This window comes from Perca flavescens, chromosome 22 (assembly GCF_004354835.1).
Source record: "Perca flavescens isolate YP-PL-M2 chromosome 22, PFLA_1.0, whole genome shotgun sequence".
NCBI classification, from domain to species: domain Eukaryota; kingdom Metazoa; phylum Chordata; class Actinopteri; order Perciformes; family Percidae; genus Perca; species Perca flavescens.
This window is the reverse complement of record NC_041352.1, coordinates 14211992-14237976: the sequence shown is the minus strand read 5'-3', so window position 1 is coordinate 14237976 and position 25985 is coordinate 14211992. Positions and strand designations below refer to the sequence as shown.

At 40.6% G+C, this 25985-nt stretch overlaps 3 protein-coding genes across 9 annotated transcripts in view; 1 reads left to right on the top strand and 2 right to left on the bottom strand.

Annotated features, from left to right (window-relative positions):
- ncoa2 (nuclear receptor coactivator 2) overlaps positions 1–1006 on the bottom strand; it is a 76561-nt gene extending 75555 nt beyond the window's left edge. For 2 of the 5 annotated variants that reach the window (XM_028569016.1, XM_028569014.1), the window contains exon 1: positions 60–403. The gene's annotated coding sequence lies outside the window, so the exon portion shown is untranslated. Of the gene's footprint in view, positions 1–59; positions 404–930 lie in introns of those variants that run through there. The other 3 variants (XM_028569011.1, XM_028569017.1, XM_028569013.1) reach the window with 2 other exon arrangements.
- A 1963-nt stretch (positions 1007–2969) lies between these two features.
- On the bottom strand, positions 2970–14768 carry tram1 (translocation associated membrane protein 1). 3 transcript variants are annotated; one of them, XM_028569601.1, is made up of 12 exons: positions 14517–14768; positions 12696–12746; positions 6712–6775; positions 5519–5637; positions 5315–5431; positions 5166–5224; positions 4926–5010; positions 4550–4620; positions 4262–4366; positions 4014–4157; positions 3292–3443; positions 2970–3095 (listed from the first exon to the last, which is right to left on the bottom strand). In XM_028569601.1, exons 2-12 carry the CDS (start codon positions 12705–12707, stop codon positions 3025–3027), a joined length of 999 nt encoding a protein of 332 aa, XP_028425402.1. In that variant the 5' UTR covers positions 12708–12746; positions 14517–14768; the 3' UTR covers positions 2970–3024. The 3 variants fall into 3 exon arrangements, with proteins under 3 accessions (XP_028425402.1, XP_028425403.1, XP_028425401.1); XM_028569602.1 differs by lacking the exon at positions 12696–12746; XM_028569600.1 differs by lacking the exons at positions 12696–12746; positions 14517–14768 and adding an exon at positions 8331–9068.
- xkr9 (XK, Kell blood group complex subunit-related family, member 9) lies at positions 8650–12900 on the top strand. The gene is made up of 5 exons (XM_028569603.1): positions 8650–8722; positions 9837–9955; positions 10630–11088; positions 11882–12096; positions 12172–12900. Exons 3-5 carry the CDS (start codon positions 10772–10774, stop codon positions 12798–12800), a joined length of 1161 nt encoding a protein of 386 aa, XP_028425404.1. The 5' UTR covers positions 8650–8722; positions 9837–9955; positions 10630–10771; the 3' UTR covers positions 12801–12900.
- Positions 14769–25985: the final 11217 nt, after the last annotated feature.

Genomic DNA, 25985 nt, shown 5'->3' with positions numbered 1-25985 from the left:
CACAACGAAAACACAACGTCCCGTCTCAACAAGAAGCACCAGCACATGTGGCTACTTACGATGTAATACTTTCGTCTGTGTCCTCGTTGTTAAATTCCGTTTATCAGACGCCGCTCTGACCTTCGCGGTAGTGAAACAACATTTCTGCTGGCTAACTGTGCCGCCATGTTACTCCTGCTGTGCAAACCAATGCTTGAGTGTTTATCTGGCTGGTAGCTGCTATCCTCCCCCACACCAAACCACATCACGGGGCTCCAGCAGTATCAACCTATGGCTTCAACTCAGTACCGCCGGGGTTCGTAAGCAACCCTACGGCGATTTACCTGTTAGGATGACACGATAATATTTGATATTTGAACAGCATTCATTTGCTGACATTCCATCTGACAACCACTGACAGATACTTCCAAAACACCACCGTGTCACGACTGTCAGTAGGTAACGTTAATGTTTAAATGTTTAAAAGGGACTGGAACTATATGACCGGCATCCCAACTCCGGTGTGCCAATACAAGGGGAAAACTGTAATATACATGTAACACTAATACATTTACACCACTGAAGACTAATACTGCTTACCAACATGTGTGTACATTTAATTAAGGTCATAAAGATGTATGTCATACATGTCATGTGTAGGCTAAGCATTGTGCCGCAAATAAAAAGGAAGGTAACGTTAGAGTTTCCTATAAACACATCTCCGAAAGTTACATTTCAATCCAACCTAGTTCATTTTAAGAGGCTTTATCTGACAGTAACTACACAGTGATGAGGAAAATGTGCAACAGCGGCTAAGATTTTTTCAACAACACCATGACATTTTGTTTGCTAATTTATGAAATGAACATAATGTATTAAAATACAAACGGCAAGCTAACATAACACGCTTTAGAAATGTTACAAATTAACGTGTCCTACTTATTTTGCTACCTTGGTTTACTGTGTGTTCATGGATCAAAGGAGGCAGGCGTTTTCTCTAATATATAAAACGCGTACAACACTGCCACCAAGTGGCGGATATGTAAAATATCAACAGGGTGGTAGCCTACATGTTTTCATGAAAATGAAGAAAGACTGGAGGGAACTGAAACTCCATGTAGACACATTCAACCACACACCACCATTTGTGTAGGTGTTTTCTCGCAGTTGCTCCGCCATATAATTACTACACATCCCCTCTCTTGTCTCCTTAGGCAAATGGTAAAATGTGTACAACGAATGCTACAATTAGTCTGTGCACACAACATCCATTGCATGTCTGTTTGTCATGGAAGAGGGATCCCTTATATACTGTCTATGGTTGCTCCTCATGAGATTTCCTCCATTCTTTCCCCCGTTAAAGGTTTTTCCTTATCCAAATCAAGGTTCTAAGTATAGAGGGTAACAAATGTTCTACAAATTGAAAAGCCCCCTTGAGGCAAATTTGTGATACTGGGTTAAATGAAAGGAAAATAATAATATTGATAGTTCTTTTTCAATAAAACACTATTTCTTTCTAGGATAGATAAACCATCAGGACAAGTTGAGAAAGTTGAGCGTATGTTACACTGCTGATATACAGCCGGAGGCAACCATGAATTACTACTGTGCACCTAAATTAGTTAATGGTTTTATTCTTTAGAATTAGCCAGTGTTACCTAGGAGATAAATTCTTATAATACAGTTGACTGCACTCCATAGCTTTGTAAATTCATTTTATGGCATGTAAGTGAAAGGCATACATCAACAGTCAACCAAGCTCATTTGGCACAGTCAGTGGGTAGGGGGAAAACAGTCAAACAAAATATATATATATATATATATATATATATATATTTTTTTTTTTTTTTTTTTTTTTTTTAAAATTCCCAGTCCATGCTTTAACAACAAATCATTCTTTTTTTTCTTTTTTTAAATAAAGCAATAATATGCAAGGCCAAACAAATACAGTAAACCCATTCCACTTAAACAGCAAATTGTTAGGGACCATTCAAGACAGTGATTCAATCAAACTCACTAAAGGGATGTTTTGCCTGATTTGACTTTCCATCTCTTATAAAGTTCTCATCACTCAAAACTAAAACGCAAAGTGTGTTTTTATTGACAGTGTTATAGGCAAAACTGCAAAAAATTCAGTATCATTTTATGGCACTCAATATGTTCTGTTGTGATTACAAAGCTGCTCTGAACTCATAATTAAATGCTACATCAGGTTACTACGTCTTTGCTGGCAGTTTTGCACAATACTGAACTGTGAATCTACTTACATTATTACAGGGTGATGTCTCTTGTTTTCCTTGGTTGCTTTTAGACACTCTTCCCTACTCTATCTACGAGTGAAAACTTGCTACTTCACTTTCCATCTTTAGGTGTCTGTTGGCCAGTGACATGTTGAAAACATGTCTTTCTGATTGAGTTTGAAAAGTCTGTGGTGTGAACCCAGAGATTATACCAAGACTGTATGCAACCTTCACTGATGGAAAAATAAGAGATATTATAAGGAAATTTATAAACTCCATACAATGTTTACAAATATCCCTCAAAAGAGGGACAGGAGTCAGTGGCAAAGAAGAGGAGCTCAACTAGCACTTATAAATACATGGAAAAAAGGAAAATAAATCACAAGCTGTAATAACCACTATTTAGGTAAAAGCATGGAATGGCCTGATTCAAGAAAACATTAAACACTGACGTCACCATTCCTGAATTTTTAAAATTACACAGCATGTACAAAACAATCTGTATCAATAGGCACTTCTTAAATAAGGTCTTTTTTCATCGTTTATTTCGGAATTTGTTTTCTTTTTGTTTGAAATGGCACAGCAGAGCAATGATTTTTAAAATCAAGGCGTGCTGGACGACTGGCGACAAACAAAGCTATATGCATTCTGGCCCTTGAAGTCCAGCTGGGAGGTCAGTCCTGTGTGGGAGCTGAAAATGCATATGGTGGTCGAGGAGCTGGAGGGACTGTTGGCTGGAGATACGGGGGGGGGGGAGATGGTTCTTTGAGAAGGTGGCGATAGAGGGGGCGGTAGGGGAATGTATTTATGATGACTTCTCTTTTCTTGCTCTTGGTGAATCGGCTCCATGGGAGTTCACTCCATTTACTCCATTGGCTAAAAACAAAGGACACATCCAAATTTGATTAATTAATTATGTTAAGTGTATGTAAGCATGAACATTATGCATATACTGAGAAGAAATGCATGTATTGATTGCTATTTATTTTATTGCTTAGGGAAATGTCCAGTGCTTTGCACACATTCATAATTAAGCGGTAAATGCGCCCTATACTTTTTGCCCGTTGCTCACCTTTGTCTTTCTTTGATTTGCTCTTGGAAGGAACTTGTTTCTTCTTCAAGGTCTGAGTTTGAGCATGCTCTCTCCACCGGCGCAGCTGGAAGTTGATAAATTTCCACATCATGAAGGCCTGAGTGAGGCAGATGGCAGCCAGGACAGTTATCCTAATAAAAAATTAGAAACAGTCAGTAAATCAAAAGGTTAATAAAGACGTGTGTTGTAAGGTTGTGTGTGTGTGTGTGTGTGTGTGTGTGTGTGTGTGTGTGTGTGTGTAAAGAGAGCACTAGTGATTGACAGCGTAGGAAGAGCAACATAGGAAGAATTCTCTCACTTGGCTTTGCTCGTACTCAACGCAAGATTTATTGTGGTTGCACTTCATTCTAGTGGTGTTAGTGAACAGCTCTCTTCCTTTTCAACAATATAGCCCTTCCTGTATGATTGTTAAACCTCAGTACTCCACACTGAGCATAGAAATGATCTCTTGTTCCTTTATTCTAAGTGGCCAACCTGATGTTGACACATTTGCTCATTTGGCATTAGAACAGATCGAGAAAATTAACAAAAAGTGTGCATTGCAATCGGCAACTCTAATAACGCTAAACATATATTTCAGAGAGCAGTTGTTGTGTGTGATGAATGTTAAATTCGAAAAGGCTGTTGAATCCAGTAAGTGGTTTTAAAAAATATCATTTTAGGATTAAGTAGTCTTGGTTTTTCTTCTCAGACACACTTACCGAACAAAAATAACATTAAAGTTTCCTGCAGCCAAATCAAAGCCTTGATTCTCAGATGTGGCGAGGCCAAAGCCCACGGTGAGGACGGACAAGGACAGGGTGAGCAGCCGTCCAAGGACGAACAAGACGGCCCATATGGTGAAACTGGAAGAGGATGACTTTTTACCATTAGTAATTCTTAAGTGGTAGAATTTCACAGACAAATCACACAATGATTAACGCACACCATGCTGAACATGAGAACTCACCCAGTTTGTCTCTTCTCGTTGCTGAAGTAGAGCAGGCGGGAAACGTGGAACAGAAGCTCAACAAAGTAGTGCAACACCAACAGGACCAGACCCAGACGGTTCAGACTGAAAGACACAAGGACACACGAGTCCCCTTTATTACAACTGACAGGAACAACACATGGGGGCAACACTCGACACCACAAACTTTTTGCTGAAGGGGCAGTGTACAAACACAGGAGAAATGCCATGTGTACCACACAACCACACACACACAATTTTAGGCTTTCCAAAGTGGCAGTTACTTACTTTAGAATGTAGGCGCCTGCAATGTGGACCAGGTACAGGAAGATGTACACAAGTTGGCGTGGAATATCCTCCTAAACAATAAACACAAAGGATGGAAGGCCAAGAATGATCAAAATATTTACTCTGCATGTGGACATAAGCAGGGGCGAGTATGATTCTTTCAAACAATGAAACATAACCAAGGAAGTCAAACAGGAAGTAGCCTTAGGGTCCCAACAGACGCTGCAGTTTGTCATACTATTCCAAAACAACACACAGACACACAGACACACACACAGACACACACACACACACACACACACACACAGACACACACACAGACACACACACAGACACACACACAGACACACACACAGACACACAGACACACACACACCTTCTTTGTCTTTTGGAAATACAGTTCAGGGAGAGCGTGTAACCAGTAGCCCAGCTGACAAATGAAGTAGAATTTCATCTGGAATCTGAAGGAAAAACACTTAATTAACACTTAAAGCTTTTATAAAATTACCAAGAAAGTAACATATGACAGCTATTCTTGTCTATTTAAACCACAAAGAAATGACAAAGAGTATCTCTAAAATGCACATGGCCTCCACACACAAAATTACAAACTTACGACATCAGTGTATGGGGATAACCCTCCCACAGGGTGACTGGATTGGACAGGAGCTTTTCCTAAAAAGAAAGATGCTTTTAAATTACAATCATGGACAGTTTTGGGGCGTATGTAAACAAGAAAAATGTCAGCTTAGCTACTGTACGTACAGAAAGCAGGATGCTTGCGCCCCAGCCGAAGGAGAATAAGTAGAAGGCGCTGAGCTGGCCCGACTCATTAAACTTGCTGTGCTTGGTTTTGGAGAAGTGCTTCTTTCTGTTAATTTTCTGAAAAGATGAACAACAATACAAAAAAATTCAGAACTGCTTGTTGAGATTAAAGTGTGTGTGTAGTCAAGTTTGGGTCTCACTTACATCCAGCACATACTCCTGGATAATGGCATGCATGATGATGGCCACCAGCATGTAGAAGAAGGTAGTGGCCAAGTCCTTGATGCCATGGTGGAAGTGGTTCACGGCTGTCTCCTCTGGGCCTTCAGTAGCATGCACAGAAGTCAGACAGAGTTATCACAATGAGCATGACACATTTTACATTTTAATATTCTATCTTGGAATGTGTTTCATTCATATACAAAATGCCACATGCACACAGTTCATCCTTAACATGAACTGTCAAGCCAGTGATTCAGTGTTTAATAACCTTAATTCCTGCGGTGTTAGCATTAGGGATTCTCGACTGTGCAGTATTACACCACTTTGAAAACGCCAGAGACACTGACTTCCTTGGCACAGTAACTGTCACACACGGAGCATCTTCTGTCTTTCTAAAGTTACATATTATCTATACGCCCTCCAACCCGGTATCTGTGAAACACTGTGAATAATGTGATGAGTTGTAGCACAGAGATTAGATGATACAGGAACACAGTTCCCAGCAAACCGCTTAAGAATGCCTGAGCGGCAATGCTGCGTTCATGGTTTATGCAACCACGTAACAAAATCAGTCCAATCATTTGTAAAAGTCAGCACAGCGAAAGGAAAAAATACAGTGGAGTTATTGAATTTGTTTCACTACAGAGAGATTTAGGCACTGCATGTTATTTGTCTAATTAGATACATGCTGTAAATAAGTTACAGAGCTAGGTACGTGGTAAGGTCTCTCCGATAAGAACTAAATCACCAGCTGGCAGCCTGGAAAGCTCCAGCCTGTACGACAGAGTATGAATAAGCTCTGGGGTTGTACATTCCTTCAACAGTATCTAAAGTTGGCAAAGAAATCAACAACCTTGAAATGGCCAGGACTTTAATTAAGAGGCCTATTTTACACCTTAGCCCAAATTCATGCGGCACAACCTTGCCACAAGAGAACTTTATAAATCAGGCAGACTAAATTTAGCTCCAAAAGAAAAAAAGGAGCTCTCAAATGGGTCTGTATAAAGCCACGCAAGTACCGGTCTAGAATCCAAATGAGAGGCTTCCAGCAGCACAACTCTAAGAAAATACTGTATATGTCAAAGCCAAAACTTGCAGTATTCATTTTAACACATTATCTGATAACATCTGTTCTCACCACATGTCTTATACTCTCAATTTAATCCTTAACTTACCATTTGTTGATATGGTGACATTGTACTGGACAGTTATGAATAACACTGCAAACTTTGAGGTGACCTGTAGATAAAGACAGGTAAAAAAACAAACATGTTAGCCTGCACATATGCACAAATACATTTTTACTGTAAAATCAAACAGGGTTACTTGTGTTTATACACTAGAACTTGGAGCATTGCATTTGTATATTAAGGATTTCCAAAAAGACCAATAATGGAGTGACTGTAACTCATATATGAAAATTGAAGTTAAAGTGACACATTGGTTTTAATGTCACTGAAGGTTTTATTTTAGCAACATATTCTAGCAATTTTAGGGTGATAGTACACAAAGATCAGCCAAATCTACAGGCCATATGGGAATTATGCAATATTACTGTGACAACAGAAAAAAAGGTGATGAAGCACTACCAATTCCATCTGCAGATGTGTTTGGAATAGAATAAATAGAACATGTATACAATTAGAACAATTACAAAAATGCTCCGTATTATTATTATATAGGGGTAATATGAGTGATGGGCAATTAAAAATGATCCAACCAAGTAAATGTATAGCAGCGAATAGCTACATCAAGATAGCCAAATTATAAGGTTAAAATGGAAGGTTGCTTTTCCCCCTTTCACAACAAAAGAACTAAGTGGACAAAACGCTGAAATTAAATAAAAATAAGAAGTATTCACTGTTTAGATAAAATGTCATAAATAGCCATCCTTTTGAAAATGTTCATGCTGCCATTACGATACAATATACAGGTTGCAACAGCGGTTACTGGACAGGAATTTTACTTTGTAAAACAAAAACAGGAAGTAGTTCAAATTATTGCAAAATTTACACTAATGGCGCTGCTTTTTTCACTGAGGATGAAACATGCTTGAAATGGAACATAAATCGGAGTTAAAGTAGACCAGCACACAGCACAGACATGTCATGATGTATGAACGGGTCCCGGTTGTCAGCAAGCAGCATCAAGTTACATTTAAAACGCTGTTTAGCTCCAAGGACAACTTTCAGTTTTGGTGCAAAGCGAGTTTGTGTGATGACAGCCCTCTCAGTCGTTGTGTGATTGCCACGTAACACATCTACGCATAAACTAACCTAGTCGAGAGCGTTGTACAGTATTGCAACCACCGAGATCGATACAGAGTTTCAAGTCTGCAACATACTAAGATATTTCCATAAATAGTGTTTCACATGAAAAACTTTGTGTTTTTTTATGATCAAATGGCGGGCCTGTTGACGAGTGATTGGAAATATCGATTTCAACATGGTATGCAGCCAGATTGACAGTGGACTCTTGTGCCCACGTCGCTTTAATAAAGACAAAAAAAAAAAACACATTTAATTTTTATGAAAACCTAATACAAGGCTAACCGAATGAGTCGGCAATCTCGTGGAATAAAAGCAAAAACGAGGCCACCGTGAACAGAAAACTTTCGATAACAGGAGGAAGTAGTGTGAAGAATAGATCAGACAGCCATGTCACTTTTCCAGGAGAACAGATGGGGAGTATTCGGCATCCTGTCTAGCAGCGGGCTAGTCCGTCCACTCTGTCGGGGCGAGGATCCCCGCATGACCCACAACTGAAACCCATTCAACATGTGGACGGGACTCACCTCAAACATCAGCCCGAGAAGGAACACCATAGCAACACAGGAAACAATATCGGCATGGTTTTGGATGACAAACTCATGGCTCAGCACTGGTGGATTCTTGTTGTTTGTCTTTTTTCGGATCCCCATGTCGACACAATTCGGCTGAACTTTTGCTTCACGCAGGGCAGATATGGTCGGTTTCTATCAGATATTATTATTATCCTTCTGTACGAGAACGCTCAAAGATCCCTCCTGCTTCCTACAAGCGAAGGGCCAGGCAGCAATTGAATGGCGTGTCACTCTTCTGCTAGTGGGAGGGTCTACGGAGAGAGAGCCGCTGCTGCGCCTGACCAACGAGACTCTCTCACGCGCAGGAGAGGGAAACAGCTGGGGCTCTCGATCGCTCCCTAGAGGTTTGGAGTAAGACTGTATCATGTTAGAAACATTGCCCATAGATGTATTTTCTCTTACTTACATCTGACATGTGATTCCCATTTATGGAGTTACTGTTCCAAGCTATTTTTATTCAGTCTCAAAAGGTCTGAACAAAAGTGTCCACATTTGACACACATTATAGTAGATTACCAATAGTTCCATATTTTGGGGAATACACTTGTACACTTTCTTGCCAAGAGTTAGATGAGATAATCAATACCACTCTCAGATTTGTCTGTTGAAGTCACATGAAGCAACAGCCAGCAGATAGTTAGCTTAGCTTAGCATAACGACCGGAAACAGGGGGAAACAGCAGGCCTGGCTCTGTCCAAAGGTAACAAAACCCACATACCACCACCTCTAAAGCTCACTAATTGACATGTTATCTGGTTTGTTGAATCCGTACAAAAGCCGATGGGGGGGTATGTGCAAAGCTCCTCCTTGGCTGCTGGTTGCCTGTAGCTCACTTGGTAGAGCGTGCGCCCATATTCAGAGGTTTATTCCTCAATGCAGTAGCTGTGGGTTCAACTCCAACCTGTGGCCCTTTGCTGCATGTCATTCCCCTCTCTCTCCCCTTTCATGTCTTTAGCTGTCTTATAACTAAAGGCCTATAATGCCCCAAAAAATTATCTTAAAATAATAAAAGGGATGACGATGAGTTACTTCTCTGGGCCAAGAAATAGTCCAGCACAAAATCCCCTGTTTTGTATGCTTCAAATTTACCGCACAGATATTAAAGTGGTATCGATCTTCTCATCTTACTATAAGCAAGAAAGTAAACAATCATATTTTCCCAAATGTTGAACTGTTCCTTTAAACTATCTCTATATCTTTAATTGAATGCACATGAGGAAGATCAGCATATATAAATTTAGATGTGAAGAAATATGTCTGGGCTGTCACTGGCTATCAGATGTTTAAGTCATCCAAAAAATGGCTTTAATGATGACAGGCCGTAACAGTGAAGTTAAAGTGTGAACAGTCAGCCAGTCTCTGCCAGTCACACACACACACACACACACACACACACACACACACACACACACGCACACACACACAATCTATTATGTAAGTACTTTTTTACGGCTTTAGTTCACAGGGTTTGTCATTGGGGTGGAGCCTATCACAAGTTTCAAAGAATGAGAAGTGTGAATCAGAAGTGCTTGCCTCTGACTGTACACTCTGCTGTCTACCATGAGCAAAGAATACTGGTAAGTATTGATGATAATATGCATTAATTTAAGACAGAATGTGATTCAATTGGGATTTTTAGATGAGCTTGGAATAATTTGTAAAGAATCTTTATGAAAATACAATACATTTACTCAACTATGGCTTGATTTGGTTAAAGCGAAGTTGATAGTGTGCCATCCTGAATTAGTTTTCCTTAAATATTTGGCCTTTCTCTGTCTTTGTCACCAATGGCATCTTATGAAACAGTTTAAAATGATATTGAAAGTAAAGGATGTGAAGAGACTTTACATGTAGTTGTTCTGTGATCCAGGTCTCAATAGGTTTCGAAATGTCATTCTGTGAGAAGTTGTTGATAAAGTACATGTTATACAAGAGTTCAGAATGAGCATCATTTATGATTTTATCATTCTTGCTGATAATGTCATTGATTATTTTTTTATTACGTTTATATGAAGTATGCCATTCATCTGCACTCCTTATAATAAAGTGTTTATGATAGTGATCAAAGGGCAGTAGCCTGTGGCCAGCTGTTATACAGCAGCTGACTGCAGTCACGTTGTATTTCAAAACTGTCATGAGAAATATTTTGTGGTAAACCTGCACAAGATTTCAACAAAAAGTTTTTGCATTTTAAGAACACTGTCTTTTTCATGATACTCATTGTTTTGATCAAATTGTAATGCTTTTACAGATTGACCAAAATGGCACCTGAACGGCTGGGGTCAAACACAAAACTGTCCACAGCAGCTTTTCTTCAGAACCTTCGAAGCAACCACATTTCTATATTTATCACAGAGTGAAACCTTTAGTTGAACTTTTCAACTGATGACACAATGCCTCCATCGAGCATTCAGTACACTAAACTGCGATGGTTATTAACCATTGCTGGACTGTTCTTGTACATGGTGGACATTTGGACAGACGTCGGGCTGGCAGTGAAATATTATCAAGAGAAACATTTTGTGTGGACTGGACTGACTCTGGTGTTTGTTCTGGCGGGGGTGCTGGTGACACAGATCTTCAGCTATACCTGGTACAGGGACGACATGAAGGGTTCTCTGGTGAACGTTGTGGGAGGACCAAACATATCAGGCATGTCCACAAGTAGACTTGCTGTCCTGCACCTATTTGGCATGGGCATCTTCACCAGGTATGACTGGGAAAATTAAAATGTACATTTTCACTTAAAGTTTTCACTTCATTTACACTAAATTACAACTATAAGTATTTGCAATTTGGTATACTTTTTCAAAGTACACTGAAATACAGCTTAAACGAACTTACATTAAAGTGCACCTTTTGTAAGTATACTTAAAAACACTTTTAATGAAGTGAAATTAAAGAACACTTTAATAAAGCATACTAGTCTATAAGAAAATACTTGACAATAAGTATACTTTCCAGTACAACTACAGTACACTATATTACAACTATACGTATTTGCAATTAAGTTCACTTTTTACAATGAAATAATATTTTAGGAATTGAAGAATTAGTATAATTAATTTTAGTACATTGAAGTTGAACTTAATGACATCTATTTTGAAGTACAATTTTTAAAGGACATGGTAAATATACTTTAAATTAAGCACAAAAACGTAAACTTTAGTATACCTAAAATATATCTCTAATACATTATTCCACTTTTTTTTTGTACCTGGGAAGGGCACCGCATTATATCTGCAAAATAACATGAGCTGCTCATGCAGCCTGCAATGATCAGTGCCTGCATGTTGTGACTCAAAACGTGAGTTATCATTATCATGCACAATGGCCTGGTATCATGGAGTGTGCAAACTGGATTAACCACATTTCAGCTGTAGTGTACTGTAGGATGTGCATCATTGTCTTTGGAGCAGCAAACAATTAATACTGACAAATTTATTGTGTGGTGGCAAGCACAAGTCTGACTTTGTTGTCATTGTGTTTACACCTGTTGCTAGGTATTATCGCCTGCTAAGGGTAGGCTTCAAAGTGGTTTGGACAACAACAGATTCCGATACAGTGGAAGAGAGAAGAAATGTGCACCACAATCTGTTTTGCCTGGCGACAGATCTGAGCATGCTCAAACTGTTTGAGGCTTTCTTGGAGAGTGTTCCCCAACTCCTTCTGCAACTATACATAGTGATGGGCCAGAATGAGTGCTCACTCATTCAGTGTAAGTAGGGGCAGAAAGTGACATATTTATGAATTAACTGTATCATTATTTATAGAATCAGTTCATTTCTTTCAGATTTCTCTATGGCATTCTCCTTCTTTAACATTGCCTGGGCCCTGGTTGACTATCGCCGCTGCCTACGCAGATCCCTTCCCCACGTCTGTGAGATGCCCTCTGGCCTCCCCACAGCAATCTACCTCCTCTACAAACTCTGCACCATCACCAGCCACATCCTCAGCTACGCCCTCCTCCTCATACTGAGCCCCTACAGCACAATAGCCCTCACCATCGTCTGGTTTCTGGCTACAATATGGACGCACGTGCTCCAGACCAACTTCTGCTCATCCGGTAAACTTGAGCTGCTGTACCGAGCAGTCATCGGAGTCATCCTCACATTCACCTTTTTCAACGTCAAAGGACAGGACACCAAAGTAGCGATGATCATCTACTACTTGTTCTATGCTATTACAAATATTATAGCTCCTTCACTGCTAGCTTTTTTGAAACCAGAGTTGCAGACAGCCACGTTTTTGCTGACAGTCGGTGGTCTAATCTTTGGAGGTTCAGTGCTGGGGCTAGTGTGTCTCGTGCTGTACTACCTCCTCCTGCATCCCAGAGAGAAGTGGCAAGAGGCTGATGAGGTGGACGGCCTGGAGAATCAAACAGAGACCACAAGGAGAATAAGGAACTTTTTACAGCCTTGATAATATTAACTATTTCTGGTTATGGGGGTGCAGAGAAAAAGATTGCTGTACATTGTATTTAATGAGGAAAAAAAGCCTGTACAGAGAGATGTGACGTCATCTAGGCCTAGATATTGTGCTCGCCATTCTTACTGATGAATTATGAATTACATTTTATTTATTCTTGTTGTAATAAACTTGAAGAATTACATATTTATTGTTATATCTATAAAAAATAATTTATTTGCTAATCCTAATTAACATATAAACTGGTAAGTATTGATGACATATAGATATTATACATCGCTGCTATTGAGACTGTCCATTAATAATGCATTGTAATGAAATCTAGAAATTATATTATGATAAAAATAATTTAGTTTCTCTAATTTATTTTATTTTTATTTTTTTAAGATTATTTTTGGGGCATTTTTTAGGCCTTTATTTGTTAAGATAGCTGAGAAGTCTTGAAAGGGGAGAAGGAAGGGGAATGACATGCAGCAAAGGGCCACAGGTCGGAATCAAATCTGTGGCCGCTGCATCAAGGACTGATCCTCTGTACATGGGGCACACGCTCAACCAGGTGAGCTACCCAGGTGCCCCGGTTGCTCTAATTTCTGTATTAAATATACATATGTATGTGATGTATAAAGACACAATAATTACAATACTATTTGGTTGGTGTTGAGAGATTCTTTCTTTAAGGCTGTAACATGCGTGTTAAACACAAGGTGGCGTTATTGTCTAGGTTAACTTTTCTAGGTTAGGTATACTGCTGAACTCATGTTAACAAAACGGAACCCAACCTCATATTCATGCTCTTTTTCTGCCTCGTTTCACCTATTTTTTCTCCCCAGAATGTCTCTGTAATTTAAGGAAAAATAATAACAAAATGCTTAATTGATCCCCACAGATGAATTAAAGTGCAGGACCAGGTACAGGTTAACAAGACCTGGGACAGATTTTAGCTCTTCTCTCAGTGGCAATCCAGCAGAACTTAAAGCTCAAAAGGCACAGGCTTGAATGCAGTTTCCCCTGCTCTTAAACCACCAACATCCTCTCACTGACCTCAAATTAAACTATAAATACCAGCTCATCATCCTAATCCCTAGAAACCCAAAGGTGGCAACTAAACATTTCCCTCTCGTCAGAAATGTTGAACACAGGAGTCATGGATGAGCTAACTAGAAATAACAAACCATTGCTAATTTTGTTTTGACTACCAGCTAAAATATTGTGTGAGTCCAGCTGGAGATCTTAGGACGCTGTTTCTTCCTGGCCAGTGCAAGGAGGGGTTGGGGGAGCGGGGGTGGGGGGGGTTCCGGCCCAGTGTGAGCTCACCTGGGAGGAACGCTGACAAACCGCAGGGTCCAGAGAGCACCATGCTTGTTGGCTCTCAAATAAACGCAGGCTTTCCTGACGCCTCCCTCTCTTCCTTTAATTCAGCCAAACTCAGAGCTTTTGGACTTGTTTACTCCAAGGGGCCACTTTAACTTTCATCTGTCAGTTGTGCTCTGTCAGAAGCACTCCATAAAATGACAAATTTAAGTGAGGAACTTGTGTTGGAGAGGAAATGAAGTAGTTGCCACACAGATTTCAGTTTTACTGTGGATCTGCAGTGGACAGACTCTAACTCTTATTCATTGTGTGTATTTAGTGTAAGCAAAGCTATTTGAATTGGCTATTTGCTATATGTTAATGTTGAGTAATTATAAGGATAGAATCCCGATAGCTTACCTTTGGAATCAGAAGGAGGATATTGCACTATTGCACCTGTAGGCAGGCCACATCATTAGAGAGAAAATAAAATGACTTCATCCTTTGAATTCATCAGATGATGAATGCTCCCCTCTCTCCCTTCCACGGTATATTTCCTTGGTTTCAGTGGACTAATGCGATGTAAACCTGCCAACGGGACTTTTATTGGGAGAAGATGCATGTGTCCTGGGCTGGAGTCCTAAGCAGTCTGTCCTTCTCTGTCTTCCTTTGCTTTTGTTGAGCTACACATACTTTTGGCTGTGACTCACCACTGATAGCACTGCCAGGGACCAGTCACAAGCCATTTGGATGAAACTTGGTGAGTAAAGCATTACCTCCCTCTCTCTGGGAGAAAACAAGCAGAGAGAACTCTGGCGTTGACAACCTCTCTATAATTTCCACTTCTGGCACTGAGAGCTTAATACCCAGTAATCTCTCACTCTGATCTCACTGTAATGCACCTCCAAAAGGACTGGAGACCATGGTGAGAATCTGAGAAACTAATAGCAAATCAAAGATGATGATATGTGACACTGCAAGATGAATCTCCAGAGCACTACAGGCCTTCATTTCGCTCAGCCAAGGACAGAAAACATTGACCACTGAGTGTGCACGCAAGAGGACAAATGTGCAAACACAAAGATGTGTAAACTCACACTGCTCTCACTGTCAACAGCTCACTTTTGTCTGATTGAATAGCGCTCAGCGTCTACATAAACAACCTTGACCACTGACCCCTCTATGACCATCACTAGCTTTTCACCAAATCTTATCTTTTTGTTTTCCATCACCACATCCTGTAACAGCCAGTCAGGAGGGGGGGCATTCCTGGCATACGCCATCCCCACAATTTGTACAGACACAATAAACCCAGAGAGGCAGGCTGTTTTTCATTAGAGCTTCAAAGTCCATATAAACCATGATTAATGAAGTCCTGAGATGTTGTATGTCTTTAATTATTATGACTTGACTGCTGCACCAGTGCCGCGGATGCATTAGCAATGTTGGCGATCTGTACACGTCCGCCTGGCTCACTCTGACATGGCAGCTTCGCCTCGTTCTTGGAGAATTCCCCCGAATGTGGAGGAGGCGGAGGACGGGAGGGGAGTGAGAAGCCCCTTTTTCTTTGCAATGGCACAGAAGTTTCTTTAATCACTGTACATGCACTCTTACAAATGAGTTTGGGCAGTGACAGATTGGAGAGCAGGCTGGGGATAATTACATGCAGTGGGCTGGTGTGTGATCAGAGCATGGCATTGCGTTACCCAAGGGGGCTCTGTAAATAAAGTCCTCATGCAATGAATGAGGATATTGTAAAGTCCATTATGCTGGGTACAATAGCTCCACCATTGTTACTATATGGATTTCTGCTCCAGAGTAGCTGTGGGTGTAATATGACAAGAAGTGCAACAGGGACATCAATCTAGGCTTATTCAGAAAATATTGTGGATGAGGTCAGTTGTTACCAATAATCTGGCATAAGGCACCCATTACCCAAAGTAACTCATCATAGAGAGAATGAGTTTTAAGTAGGATACATATTTATTCTCTGGGATTTTAAAGGACACAGAAATGTGCATTCATGTCAGAAATGAACATTTAATGTATGCATTTTTTGAGATTTGAGTTAATTTAGAGCCCCAACAACATAGTGAAGATGTCCAGTATTAGAGTGTAACTGTTTTACCATTACAATAGATACAAATATCACAAAGATCATTATTCTCATCTTTTGCTAGAAAAGATCCAAGTATTTCATCCTCCGGGAGTCACAAATGTCTGTGTCATGACAATCCATCCAGGCATTTCAGTCTGGGCCAATGTGGTGGACTGACTGACAGATTGACATTTACTCCATTTACAATAACTATATGATAAGATCAGGTAATTGGCAGCAAAGATGTACCCAATATGCACAAGTTTTGTGACCTGAAAAGGTTCTACAATTTTTATTACCCTAACACGCACACTACACTTTGAGTACGCTGAAACAACGATAGTCTCACTGTTGTCCCCATAACAGATCTATTGGGGCAGTTGGTGTTTAGTGCCATTTGGGAATTTAACTATCCTTGTTGAGGAAGAAAGGTGCGGTACTTAATACATTTCTGCTTCCAGATTTTCCGAGCCAGTCCATGGATCCAGTTTAGGATTTACCAGTAAGTACAATGGTTGTTTGACATACTGTAAAGGATGATTTCATCTGCCAAATGAATTCACATGGCTAACTAATATAAAATAAATACATTTTAAGCCAGTTTCTTACCAACATGCCATCTCAACATATCGCATAGCCCTTCTCAAACTCTTAAAAGGACTTCAAAGAATTTGAGTAAATAAAAAAGTCTGTGTACTCTGCGACTTGTCCAGGCATTGGGACACCGAAACAAAGAGCAAAGAGGAAGCTCATTTGTATAATCCTCATTTAGTGCAGCCGGTTTATGTTTCACAGTCATGGACTGAGCACTAATGTAAAAAAAGTGCTACCCATCCTAGCCCTCACACACAGTCTCACTCACACGGACATACACACAGATAGAAAACAGAAGCCATGTTTGTGTTGGGCACGCTCCCACAGCACACAGAATGATGGATTATAGAGTGTTCCTGTTTATTTATGCTGTGCTGGGTGGAGGATATGGGCAAAGACCTCATGCATACAGCCTATGTATGGCAAATACAATCAGCCGTAAAATAAGATTGCATATTATGAATGAGAAATGGGTTCACACATACATACACATGAAAAGTACCGGGCTGCAATCACACAAACACACACACACACACACACACACACACACACACACACACACACACACACACCACCCCACACACACACACACACACACACACGTCTTTTCGCAGGGGAAGCTTGTCTTGATTAACCTGGCCGGGGGAACCCGACATGTTTTTCCTTTTACGTCATGGCCTGTTCCCTGAGTGGCTCAGTGGAAGCCATCAATTCTAGTTTGTCTGCAGTTTGTCTGTTAGAATTTTTTGTTAATCTGTATTATTCATTGATAGCCTGTTGGCCTTGTACAGGAAGTGCTGAGTGAAGACTGTCACGGTATTTCTTACTCAGACATCATACATCATGCTTTCTTTTTCTTTCACAAAAACGTGCACCTCTCAGTTGGACCACCTTCCTCTGCCCTCTGCTTTTAAGAATGAGAGTTTCTGGTACTTTGAGGTTTTATAAAAAAAATATATTTTATTTGGCCACAGATTCTCTGCTGAACAAGAGCTGAGGAGAGGATTATCAGCATGATCCATAAAAACAGTAAGAGGGCACACAAAGCATCTGTGACTGTGTGACTACGGGGGACAAACGTTTTTCTCTCATACAGCTCCTCTCTGAGCTGCGTACACTACAGCTTATCACCCCCTTGACAATTTTCTGTTTCTCCCAGTATCAGAAGGCTCATAGATCTTGAGTGGAGGAAAAGATGCTATGCCTGATTATAACAAGAGGTCAGGTCTTTGATGCTGGTACGGTGAAATTTGTTATATGTTAAGCCAGTGCTAATGTGATTATGGACATTGATCCATTAAATCTACTGTAAAAATGCAGCCTGCACCAGTTTTGAACTCGATACTGAGGAGAAATATGAGAGGTACTGTGAAACATTAAAGACGCTTTGATGTAATATTTAACCCATCTGCAGCGAACGGGGGGAAATGTCCATAAAACGCATTTTGGGCCAGAGTAAGAGGGACAGGCCAGTGTGAGAAATGGGATGTGTGATTTTCTCGCCGGTCTCTTGCGGTGCTGTTGCAGTGTGGGCATGAAAAGGGGCAACTGCCTGTCACGATTACCCTGAAGAACGTTTTATCAGGCCAATAAAATCAGGCTCTGTGTGGTTGGAATACTCTGTGGAACTCCCCCGCCCACCAGGATCAGCCTAAGTCTCAGACTGTCACCCTCACACCTCTACTGCCATGGGAAATACGTGTAAAGTTCATCCCAAATTTGCCCTTAATGCAGAGATCAGTAAAGCAGTGACGCTCAGAAGAAGGTTTTTAGGCTGATTAGCAAACTGCCTATCAATGTGATCTTTTTGCTTTTTATCTTTGTTTAGGAAATAATCATTATCTTAATTATTTACAGCTCATATTGAAAATAACAGTATGTAAATTCAGTTTTAGCTTTAGCTAAGGCATGCAGTAGGGGTGGGGGAAAAATCGTTACAGCATAGTATTGCGATATTTTCCGTGGCAATACTATATCGATACACAGACTTCAAGTATCGGATCTTGACAAAGTTTCCTTTTAGGGACAAAATTTGCAATTGGGAAAAATTTGAAGTTGGAAAGAAGGTAGTCTATTTCCTTAACGTTCCACTTCCGGGATTGCTCCGGTGCCGCAGGAAATTCCGCCGGATGCATGTATTTTCCGTTTCCTTCTTTCTTTGTGTTGGAATTTTAAATTCAGTGGATTTATGAGGACTATTGTTGAATGCTCCTCAGATCTCTACATGGTAAATTGAGACAGCTAACTAGACTATCTGTCCAATCTGAGTTTTCTCTTGCACGACTATATTGCAGTGGCTCTGTGTGGAGCTTAGCGCCGCCCATGACGATTGTGATTGGTTTAAAGAAATTCCAATAAACCAGAGCAGGTTTTTCTCCCATCCCGGAATGCAATGTGGAGTAGTCAGACCCTCCTCTGCTCTGCAGTGTGTGGATGGTCTGGCAAAAGCGAGACTAGAAAGAAGGTAATACATTGCAATATCACAGAATATTGCAATATGTTTAAAATCACCATAATATCGTATAGTGACATAAGTATCGTGATGATATCGTATCATGAGGCCTCTGGTGACTCCCACCCCTAGCATGCCGTAGGGGGCTATTTCACCAACTAGCTTAAACGTGATCTAGCTTTCTCGCATTAGCTGTCTAGTTGGCTGTCTTTCTGTGGCAGAGTGCAGAGATTACCAAACCAGAATGTAGTTAATGCAGACATTGGCAGCAATACAAAGCTATAGTGCAGTAGCTAACTACATAACCAGAGTGCACTGCGGTTTGAATGTTCATTTTTTGGGCTCCATTTTGTTGTAAATGCAAATTTTAAAAGCTATTTTTACAGCAATCATACATTTTTATGACATATTTCTATGTAGTAAAACACATATTTTTACCAAATATGCACTGCGTTTTGCCGCTGCTTGTAGCCTAGACATGATTAAGGTCATTACTTCATACCTCTAAAATATTGAGAATGCAGAGTGAGGAAACCGAGGACTTCAAACATCTCTTTACCATACCATGAGGAAATGACTTAATTCAATTGTGGGTTTGCAACAATTCCTAAGAGGTTATCCCACTTCTTTCAAAATGTGTCTTTCTCATCTTTGTAATCGTAATTTGTTCAGTACATTGGATCTGATCCCTTATACTGAATGACCACCAATGTACTGTTTGAGGTAGTCTTTAGTTTTATCTGATTTTAGGAGCCTGCCATGGACAGTTAATGGTGTGTAACTAATATGTTGCACTAACAATGCCATATTGTCTGTGATCAAACATTTGATGATTGATTGAGAATTAAGCAGATGATTATATACACAAATATAACTCAGATGATTAACTAAGTCCTCTCATAGGCAAGTTTGCCATCAAGGAAACTCTTGCCTAAGAGGGTGAAACAGTCACGTTTGTTTTTCACGTATTCACAGGGGTATAAAATAATAATCTTCCTGCATCCTTGAAGACAGAAATACAGAACTGGGCTCAGATGAATGCTGATGTCTGTCCACGTTGATTTGAGTGTCACAAAGCTGTCAGTATGGCATCTCGTTGGGATGTCCACAGTGCACGGCCTTTCACCCTGGCCCATAATGAAACAAAGGTGTGGTGACTGAGTAATCTCCTTAAACAGGCTCCCTGGCAAAGCCACGGGTTCACTCCTGGGCCCCAGAGTCTCTACCAGAGGAAACTACACCCCCATCAGATCCCAACTCAGATAAAGCACACTGATGACATCACCGTCTCCACTGTTTTTTTTTTTTTTTTTTTTTAAACATCCCAGTGGTCCTCCCTTATTAGCATGTGCAGTGTAGCGGGCAGCGGGAATAATAATGTGTTCTCCCTCTCACACTGACTGAGCTATTCGTGTTTGAAACCACAAAGCCCCAGGCAGCAGCCAAGCTAAACAACAGTCAGGGGAAGATGGTCAGAGCATCACAATTAGAGGCAGTTTATTTTGTATGCAGCCCATGCCAGAGGGATCGCACACTATAATTTGCGCCAAACATGTTTGAGAGTTTATGTTGTTGGAGAAATCTGTGGAAAGATTATGAAGGTTTCCGATAGAGGAGTGCGGTCAGAGGTGATGCTGGGTGAAAGTTGACCGGCAAAGTGGAAATGATACAAGTGCTGTTTTAAGGAGAACTTGGTCGAAATTCAAGTGTGAAGTGCCTCGTTCTTAAAAGGGCAATGGGGAACTCAAACAAACACTCCCCTGCGTCCCAGTATTACCAAATGATTCTGTGATAGGAGCTCTAACTTTGACTTATGATTATTATTGATCATTTTAGGAACCGTGTGAAGCAAAAGTATACTTTATGCCACCCAAGGGTCCTGTCTATGCCGGGCTCCACCATATAGAGAGGGCTCTGAGTTCAGGCAGCCACATGTGGGCCTTCCCCTCACAAACACACACAGAGTTGCAGCATTCTTATAAAGCTCTGTTCACGAGTTTTGGTTTGCAGCATATTGCTTATAAAGCCCTTTGCTGCTCTGAATGGACCCTTCTGATTCATTATGGTGATGGTATATTAAGGTGAGAGATTATATACCCCTGTAACTGCAGTTTTCTCTTTTTGCTATTGGTTCAGAAACAGAATGTAAATTTAAAATGAATCACACTCTTCACACTTTTGTTGTCTGAATGATTGAAAACTCATAAGGAGAAATTAGACCTAAAGTCATTTGCAGCGAGAGACTGCTAATGACTGCATGCCAGTGCCTAATATCTGGCCAGTAGATGGCGGTATATGTATATAGAAAGGCTATCCACCTATGAGGATTAAGGCCCCGGCCTGCCAGGGCTTCCAGTCACTGTCTGCCCGTGTCTGAGCAAGAGGCCAGCGGTCAGAGAGACACCTGATCCGGCCTCATTACCTTCATCTCCACTCCGCACTGATTAGCCGAGCGGCCAACGCTCAAACGAACTGTCCTTTTCCTAATGACGCTTTAAGTGTATGACCTGCTCTAAGACAATAAGCCTGTGACTTACTTGGTGAAAGAAACACATGCACTGTTCAAAAATCGTATTTTTTGTTTAGCATCGATACCCAGAAATAGAGATTGATAATTCGTCGTCTACAAATCAGCAGAAAACGGGCAGACATTTAACCGATAATTAAAAAAATATATTGGCAGAGAAAAACAAAATGAACACAAAGTTGAAGTAAAACTTTTCTTGCAGGAATGTTAAAAGCTTCCAAATATAATAAATTGTTATCGGCATGGTTAGTATAACATTTAGTTATTACAGAATAGCTATTAATTGTGACGTTATAATACAAGGCAAAATGTCAAACGGTTGTACAGTAGGTAATAAGCTCAATAATAATACAATAATGAAAAAGTTCCACAGTAGTTCTGAAAGAGTGTAAATTGCACAAAGTGCTAATTTATTTCTAACTAAATCATTTATTAATTCTACTAAGGCTATTTCATTTTTATTCCGACTCAGCTTTGATTAGAGACAATAAGCTATTTATCGCATTGTTATAATTAAATGCAACATCTAAAGTTAGGTATAGGCTAATATAAAATACAACACAGATGCTTGTCTATGCACACGTGTGGTCACTTTATTTTCTAGAACATTATTATTTTAATATTTTTTAAACACTACGCTGTCGACAAGAGGCTGAATAATTTACCACAATATTATCTATCGATTGTACAGAAAAGAAGTGATCCGTGCGCAGCTCTCCGGTGTGCAGCAATATGGGCTACAGTAAATGTCTCACTCAAAACAGCGAGTGATCAATAATCCCGGCGGTGTGGGACAGTGGGGGCAAGTCAGATGACGGCAGATTCCATGGGAGAGGCAGCAGGACAGGGCCAACCTTGACACTAAAAGGACGATTGAGTTTCAAGACATCGAGAAGTTCAGGTTTCATACCTAAAATGAAGTGCCCACAATTAATGAAACCGGAAAATTACAGTTGGCTGTTAGATGTCTACAAATCAAAGCTGTGTAAGCTGTCTAGCATCAAAAATTTGTAATATATTTATAACAGTAGAATATAGGCAAATTTAACAGTCTAAACTGTCACATGGTTATTATTTGCATTTATTATTTTTTTAATGGATAAAAAAAAAAAATTACATTTAAATTCCAAATGTTCACCAATTTAAAAGCTCCAAACAAATTAAAACAAATTCATAGGCATCAAATGACTTTTCACTTTTGGTTCAGGTCCGACACTAATACTGTCCTGCCTTCAATAATGTTCCCACCTGTCCTGGAAAGTGATAAAGCTCTTCATCTAACTTGCATGCTTTGCCAGGAAGTGACGGCCTAGTGCTCCTACTTAATGATTTCCACAGGATAGGCTGCGCATGACAGACGCCAGAGAATCAGCCCTCATCACAACACACACACACACACACACACACACACACACACACACACACACACACACACACACACTAATACTATCTATCAGAGGGAAACTACACTTGGTCCAGCGCGTCTCAGTCCTGCCTGTATTTGTATAGGCTTGATTTTCACAACTGGAAAGTAATAGCCATCTGCCCAGGCAGGCTGGAGGGGTATCATATGTGAGCAGGTAACCGACAGCTATTAAAATCACACACACTTGGTCTTCCTCTCACTCTCTTCCTCTCTCTCACACACATTCACATACACACACATTGCAAGAGAAGAGACGGGGAGAGAGGAAGACAGACAGAGATTAAATATAGTGCAGGCGCCGGTCTGTCAGAAACTCTAACACTGGCAGGACATACCAGGCAGAGGAACATGGTGTTGATGAGGGTGATTTATAGGTGTGATGTTTGATAAACTTATGGTACAAGAGGTTTGTTTCCGCCATATGGAGGCGTGACAAGTGTATAAATGATATAGAAATTTTTTTGAGATTGTAGTAAAACAGACAGATGCTCATGTAGATGGTGAGAGACAGCCAGACTGGCCAACATATATCCAGGACACACTTTTGACCAGACTGACAGGTGAGTGGAGTCAGTCAGGTCCAGGTTAGCTGCATTCCCAGGCCTCGTCTCTTCCCCAGGTATTGTGGGAAGGTGACTCCCCCCCCCCCACACACCCTCCCTCGGCCCCTGCTCAAAGGGCGTGTGCGACCCCGTGATGACATATGACCTCTTTAATGGCCCTCCCGAGCCGCATCTGTCATTTCCCACAATCCCGCTCCCATTTTCATGTCAGGGTAAGCTCGAAATTACAGGAAAAAACAGTGGAAGCTTCCTCTTGCCACCAGATTCGAGTATAGTCTGAGTCCAGTCAATTTTCAACACAGTGGATTTGTGATAGGAACAGGTAAACCAGGTTGTAGTTCACTTTTGCATCATATTAAGTCAGCAAAAATGTTCATTTGGATTTGATTTTTTTGTAGGTTTTACAATTTTTGCTTTTAAAGTTAAAAATTTTGAGTTTCCCTATTTATCATGTTAAGTTTTTTTTTATATATTTTTTTACAATATTAAAAAGGGGGAAATTCCAAAATGCATTACTAATTGAAAAAAAAAATGCACATTTTAACATCTCATTTAGGACATAGGGAGTGTTCATTTATTCCCTCGGCTATCTGTAATGGTCTAATTACCCTCTAAAAGCTTCTCCATTGGCGTCTGTGTAATGAGGCCCCTGTAGACTACAGGTTGACATAAAACTGCCTTCAGCTCACCCCCGCTGCACCTTAACCCCCCCGCTTTAGCCCCATCCGGCCTCAAGGGCCTAAAGCTAAGCGAGCAGCAGCGGCCCATCTGCACAGGACAGGGCGAGCGCGGACGGAAGCCATTGAGGTGGAACATACAGGAGAGGTCCTGACAAGATAAAGATATCAGGAGCAGACAAGGGCAAAGGAACATATTGATGGAGAGGGCCTCTCTCAGGGCACGCTGATACCAGATACCTGCTATTTAAAACAGTGGTTTCGCTTGCTCATGGATTTGTCCACGCTGCAGTGCCATAACCTAACTGGGAGGGCCACGAACTCTCACTTTCTCTATCTCTCTTCCCGTCCACCCCTTCGTCCCTCTTCATCCTCTACGTCTTAACCCTCTTTTACACAGTGTCAAGCAGACAAACACAGTCACCCCTATAACTGCTAATGCTGCCGACATAAGGCTCCATCTTTGGCCCCCAATGAAATCGGAATATGTGTTATGGAGTTCCAAACTGGATCATATTAAAATGATCCTCCCCTCTCTCCCACAGACTCTTCCTCAGACTTAACCATTAGTGTTGCTCTAGTCTTTCAGTGCGACAGGGGCCCCAGCTCAGGCTTGTCTGGCCAAGAGCCAATGCCCCTCTGAGGACGGATGCTGGGATCCAGTCTGCCCATTGGCCATGCATTGTGTGGAGCCAAGTGACAGTGAGTCTTGGGCAACAGCTGAAAGACGCTGGCAGTATGAGCCTATGGGGGGAGGGTTCAATTGGGCTTTGAGCGCAGCCTAAATCTCACAAAAGTGGAAACAGTATATCACAAAAATTTAGTTGTTGTCTCTAGCAAAAGTTGCATTCCTGCTTGCAATAGTCTGGTTTTACTTTGAATCTTTGATTGTGGTTCCAAGTTGGTAAAATAGTTTAACAAATGTTATATTTTTATTAGCAAACAGCAATTTTCTAAATTTAGCAAATAACCATTTTTCTTTTCCAGCAAGTTGGCATTAAATTGATTTCAATATTACCAAGACATTATTAATGTTGCAAATGGCCATTACTGCTGGAAATGATTTACAATTCATTATTCACATGAAACTGCAAAGCCCCATTTTCAGCAGCTATTACTTTAGTGTCCTGATGATAAACTATTTTAGCTCATTCTTGATTAATCATGTCTTCATGATCTGATCTGATCTGGTCAGTTCACATGCATCCTTGGAGAATAGAAGTATTGATTTCTATCAAGAACACAAAAAGCAAACATTTCTGCGTGATTCCAAACAACTGTGTTGTTTTTACCTCTTGAATGTTTAACTTTTGATACCTGAATTTGTAAGTAAAACGTAAGATTAGATAAGTGTATTTGATTTTGGAATGAGCGCCGTTTTCAATATTTCTTTAATGACTTTTTATATTACACACATGCACCCACACACATGCACACACGCACACCCGCACACACCCGCACACACACACACACACACACACACACACACACACACACACACACACACACACACACACACACACACACACACACACACACACACACACCAATT

Excerpts from the sequence above, each read along its gene's own strand:
- tram1 (XM_028569600.1), bottom strand. The coding sequence starts at position 8,456 with ATGGGGATCCGAAAAAAGACAAACAACAAGAATCCACCAGTGCTGAGC. Across the intron at positions 4,367-4,549 it reads GCAGGCGCCTACATTCTAAA|TCTGAACCGTCTGGGTCTGG; the intron begins GTAAGTAACTGC and ends TGTGTCTTTCAG. Across the intron at positions 4,158-4,261 it reads AACGAGAAGAGACAAACTGG|TTTCACCATATGGGCCGTCT; the intron begins GTGAGTTCTCAT and ends ATCCTCTTCCAG.
- xkr9 (XM_028569603.1), top strand. The coding sequence starts at position 10,772 with ATGCCTCCATCGAGCATTCAGTACACTAAACTGCGATGGTTATTAACC. Across the intron at positions 11,089-11,881 it reads GGCATGGGCATCTTCACCAG|GTATTATCGCCTGCTAAGGG; the intron begins GTATGACTGGGA and ends ACCTGTTGCTAG. Across the intron at positions 12,097-12,171 it reads TGAGTGCTCACTCATTCAGT|ATTTCTCTATGGCATTCTCC; the intron begins GTAAGTAGGGGC and ends CATTTCTTTCAG.